At 56.7% G+C, this 4,897-nt stretch overlaps 1 protein-coding gene across 2 annotated transcripts; it reads right to left on the bottom strand.

Moving 5' to 3' along the window:
- Positions 1–396: 396 nt before the first annotated feature.
- LOC309870374 (uncharacterized protein) lies at positions 397–4,675 on the bottom strand. Of its 2 annotated transcripts, none has more exons than XM_082742501.1 (2): positions 4,029–4,675; positions 397–600 (listed from the first exon to the last, which is right to left on the bottom strand). In XM_082742501.1, exons 1-2 carry the CDS (start codon positions 4,321–4,323, stop codon positions 572–574), a joined length of 324 nt encoding a protein of 107 aa, XP_082598627.1. In that variant the 5' UTR covers positions 4,324–4,675; the 3' UTR covers positions 397–571. The 2 variants fall into 2 exon arrangements, with proteins under 2 accessions (XP_082598627.1, XP_082598626.1); XM_082742500.1 differs by lacking the exon at positions 397–600 and adding an exon at positions 3,584–3,729.
- Between the last annotated feature and the right edge of the window lie 222 nt (positions 4,676–4,897).

Below are 4,897 nucleotides of genomic sequence, written 5' to 3'. Positions count from 1 at the left end.
GCGAGTGACAGGTGTGTCTGGGAGTCTATGGTACATCAAATTCAGGAGGCATTACAGGTCTGAGGTTGGTGAGCATCTAGGGCTAATAAATGTCACGCCCTGCAACTTCTGAGGAGGAAAAAATCTGTCCCAGACCATAGCCTGCCCTGCTCATCACGGCTGGCAGCCAGTGAGTCAAGCCAGAGTGGAAGGGAAGGAAGGGGAGAATTATAGGGACTGATCCCCGTGGTGGGACATCCCTTGCCCTGCCTCCACCTTTGGAAAGAGAGGCGTCACTTTCTTTTATAACATCCGCCAGTGAGAAGGCTTTGTCCTGTGGAAAGGCCTGGCTCCCACTTGTGTCTTTGGCTCTGTTGCCTGGACTGTCCCCGGTTTCTTGCTGGGACGCACTCGTCTCTCTGCCGCTGAGAGATGTGTGGGACCCAGCTCCTGCCCAACAGAGTGGAGAAGCAATGGGAATTCCGGGTTAAATACCAATTAGAGCTCATCAAGTCTACTGCTGACCTTAAAGTGACAGGTGTGCTAGCAAGAAGACTCAAAAGATGCCCCATTCTCTCCTGGTGGCCTTCACTTAACTTCTCCAGATTTCAGTTTCTTCATCTATAAATGCAGATAATAAGTTGTTGGAAGAAACTAGCCCTAATTTTGTCAGCTCTAAAGTCTGATAAAAATGGAAGGTGTTACTTTGCGAATCCTGTCAAAGCTCCAGGAGCTGCGGGAAGCTCACTCAACAAGCCTCTGGTCTGGTCTGGTCTGGTACCTCCAGGCCTCAGCCAGCCGGTGACAGACCCAGCAGCTTTCTGGGTCCTGTGCTAGCATTGCATCATTGGGGGCGGAGCGTGGTGAGGCCGAGTGAGCAGAACCCAAAAACAGCTTCCAGACTTTTCCTGCTAGAAGGACGTAGAGCCGTGTGTGGGGTTTCAGAGACACAAGCCGGTACGTGGCTTTGATCTTTATCCGGCTAAAAAGTTGCACACAAAATACAAAAAGGACAGATTTGTGAGTGTGCGTGTGAAGGGGGTGAGCGAGCGAGAGAGATCCCAACAGTGTCAGTAGTAGCAAAGAACAATTTCCAAAGGCCTTGTGAAACACTTCTTGATGGAGATGAAAGAGCTCCTAAGACAATCGGAGAAATACTCCCACTAACAGATTTCCAGATGCCTTCCTGCGCTCCAAAGGACAGGAGGCCTTTGTATCTGCCCACATTCCCACCACTGCCTGCCTCCACCCACCACAGAAGAAAGAAAAGTGGAATAAAGCACACACTACTCCATGTAGGCTCTAGGCCTGATTATTAACCAGGCTGCTCAAGCTGAATTTCCCTTTAGAGAAGGCCAGCCCCACTGGTCTTCCGTAGTTTGGGGTCTTTTAATATTTACTCAATACCTGCAGGCTGCAAGAATAGCAAAAAAATAAAACCCACACCAGTCCAAATGCCCACCGCTGCCACCGCCGCGGGTCTTGCTGCCCGTGCCTTCCCCACCCCTCCTCCTGGGCAACCGGCTACAGCCTGCTTTCCCACACAGGTGACCTGGGTGCCACATGGTGGGAGCATTGACCTCCTAGCCTGAACACCAAATTGGGTCGCCCCAGCTCTGGGACCCACTGAAACATTTGCTGCCAGAGTGTGGAACTGATGCAAATTTTACAGAAAACTTCCCTTGTTCAGCAGGAGAGTTGCAGAAACTGCCTAGGGTTCTCGTGGCTACAGTGCAAGTATCCGACTGGGAGGTGGATTTGTTTTTGTCATTTCAGTGGACAGTTCTGTCACCACCATAGTCTGATAATTGACATTTCAGCTTCCAGAGCCCAGAGTGTCTTTTAATTGGGCCTTCCTGATGGATCTGTAATTTTAACTGAAATATAATGGGTACTAATTTAACTGCTGTGGGAATTTTAAATAAATTCTTATTTTGCATTTCAAATTTTCCTCCTGATGCACTTTAAATGGGCATGCATCAAGTAAATGGACATTAATATTTTTAAATGATACCGTCATAATCCCTGGAGAGTGGACAGCCAGCACCTCTCTGCGTGGAATAGTTGTCTGTTGGCACAAAACTCCAACAGAAGTAAGTGGACAAGAAATAATTCGGCAGCTCCTCTTGGCCTACGATGTTTGCTTATTAAGAGCGACCAGACTGGTGCGCAGAAAGCAGGGCTTTCTCAAGGAGCCCGCGGACGGTGTGTCCTCCCTGCAGGGCTCTTCGCGTCCGCTGCTTTGCCAGGACGAGCTCAGCTGAGCCTCCTCCTGCGTCCCGGGTATCTGAGCTCCGCAAAGCCTCCTCCAGGGAGCGACGAGAGACTTCTCGGCTCCGAAAAATCCCTGGGGACACCCGGTGGAGGTGCGGGCGGGAGTCCGGGCCTGAGCTACTGAAGCCTGCGAGTCGGGAGGCCGGGAGCCCGCACCCTGGCCCTTCCCAGGTGCCTCCTAGCGCCCACCCGTCCGCGACCCTGAGGGCGAGGAAGGCCTAGTTACCGGGCGCAGCTCTCGCCGCACCCCACGCCCGGGCTCTCAGGTTTTGGGCCTCGTGGGGAGAAAGCTCAGCGAGTGGCACCAGCCCACGAACCCCCACCTCAGCCTCCATCCCCGGGAGCGCGCGGCCCTGAGCAGCTGCCCCCTCGGAACTAGCCTCCTCTATAGCGCGCGGCACGCAGCCGGGGGACAGAGGGAACAGTCCTCGGGGAAGTAGCAGGAGGGAGGAGAGGTGGGGCGGAGGGACCCCAACACGGAGGGGCACCAGGTAGGCCAGACCTGCGGGCCGGAGCGCCCCGGCTGCCGTGGAGCCCTTTAGGGCTGCTTGCGCGGGCGGGGCGGGGCCGAGGCCTTCTGCGACCCGCAGGCCTCTGTCCCCCGGGGCCGACCAGGTGCCTTCGGATCAAAAACGGGTGAATCCCACCCCCTCCAGGGGCCACTCCTCCGTGCCGAGCTCCTCAGAAGACTGCTTCGGTAACAGGAGGTCTGGAACGAATAGAGGCGAGGCCCTTGGTGGCGGGGAGAGACCTAGAGGACACGGGGCGGCCAGGGGAGCAAGTGACCGATGAAAAGCCAAAGGGCGTCAGCTCGAATCTCTCCGAGGGTGATTTTAACTCGCGGAGAGGCGCAGCATATGGTTTCCTTGTTGGGCGGCGGATACAAAGAACTGCTTGGAGCCAAGGGAATCTCTTGACATGGAAACCCAGCAATCCCGATTTAGGGGGGCCTGAGTGGCAGCGGAATGGATTTTTGGTTGAGTTGCAATTAAAAGGAGATAATTATGCCGAGCCTCTCGGCTTATTAATATTTATAGCTGGGAGCGACAGGACTTGGCTCCCTGGGGGCGGACTTTTCAGGCCCGGAGCACAGCCCCGGCCTCTCTGAGCCTGGGACCTCACCAGTGACCCAGGAGGAGAAAGTGGAGTGGGTAAAATGGGAATCGTTCGCCTTTTGCGTTTCTGCTAATTACAGGAGCGGTGAAAGTCAGGCCGCGAGGCCGACGAGCCCTGCGGGAACCGCCGTCCGTGCGCCCTGAAGGCTGCCGAGCGCGGCCGAGCACCGCGCAGGGCCTACCGCCCGACCCAGAGAGGCTAGCGTTTCGAAGCCCCGTTATTGTCTCTTTATTAATTACCCAAACATTGCCTTCCTGCAATATGTTTCTCGCTCCGGGGACAGACGGCGTGCTAGGAAATGTTCCAATAATTAGGACTCGGGGTAGATGTCGTTGATGCTCCCCCCTCCACTTCGAGAGCCTGCAGGGGTGAGGGATTAAATGCAGCCCTCGCTTCGGGGAGGTTCTGCAGAAACGCGCACGTCGGACCTCCAGCTTCCTCCGGGCGACGGTCCCAGCAGGGTCCGAGGGCGTGGCAAAGCCAGGGACAGCGGGAGGAACGCTCTGCGCCCCGCGTCGCGCCCCACGCCAGGGGCTCAAGCGGGTGCTGCAGGAAAGGAGGGTCCGCGCGGGCCGGTCCGGTACTGGCTTTCACCCGGGGCTGCGCACCCGGCCTCGGGGCTCCCAGCGCCGGCTCCCCGCACCCCCGGCACGGCTTACCGAGTGTTTGCCACGTGTATAGCCGTTGTCCGATTCGTGCTTTCCCGCACGGGTGCTGGGGGCGGGGGTTAGCGCCTCTCTCCGCCCACGGGCTGGGGGAGGCTGCGGAGCAAGTTGATTCTCGCGTCATAAACGCGGGGTTCCGCTGGGGCGCCGCCGCGGTTCCCATGGCAACGCGGCGCCTCGAGGCAGCCGGCGAGTCACGGCGGCGGGAGGCTGCGCTGCGAATGGAGCTCTTCGCTGTGGCCGCCGCGGCAGCCAGCCTCTTCTTACTGCTGGTCTTCCTCATCTTCATCTCGGTCTACGTCGGCTCGGGGCCTCTCCACCAGCCACTGTCCCAGAACTGTTAACTGAAGGAAAAGGGATTTGTCGTCGCACGGCGTGTTCCCGATGGAGCTGCGCGCTCCCCCGCTGGACCCCGCTCCGTCCCGTGGGCACCTGCCTCTGGCACCCGGGCCCAGATGCGGCGGCGCCAGACACTGCTCCACGGTGGTGCTCGGCCCATCCGAGCCGCTGCGAGGGCCGGCTGGCCCCGACACCGGTAAACGATGAGGAAGACTCCCGGTTTATGGAAAGAGGAATCGACAGGATTTAATTATGATGATTATGGATTATAGCATAAAGGCGTATTTAACAAAGAGACAGAGTTGGCATTGTAAGCGAGTTTTCTTTACCCATCTCTCTCTACACACACACTCTCCCTCTATATACGTTTTCTGAGAAGAAAACCTTTTTGTCAGGCACGAAATGATTTTTTGCTGTTTATCCATAGAACGTGTGTCACTCGCGATGGTGGAGTGAAACAGGGCGGAACGGTGGCACTAGATAATGCACCATGAAGAGTATACAGCCTCAGATATAAAAGCCAT

This window comes from Mustela nivalis, assembly GCF_964662115.1.
Source record: "Mustela nivalis genome assembly, chromosome: 7".
Lineage (NCBI taxonomy): Eukaryota > Metazoa > Chordata > Mammalia > Carnivora > Mustelidae > Mustela > Mustela nivalis.
Note: the sequence above shows the minus strand (reverse complement) of the source record. Positions and strands in the feature narration are given on the sequence as shown.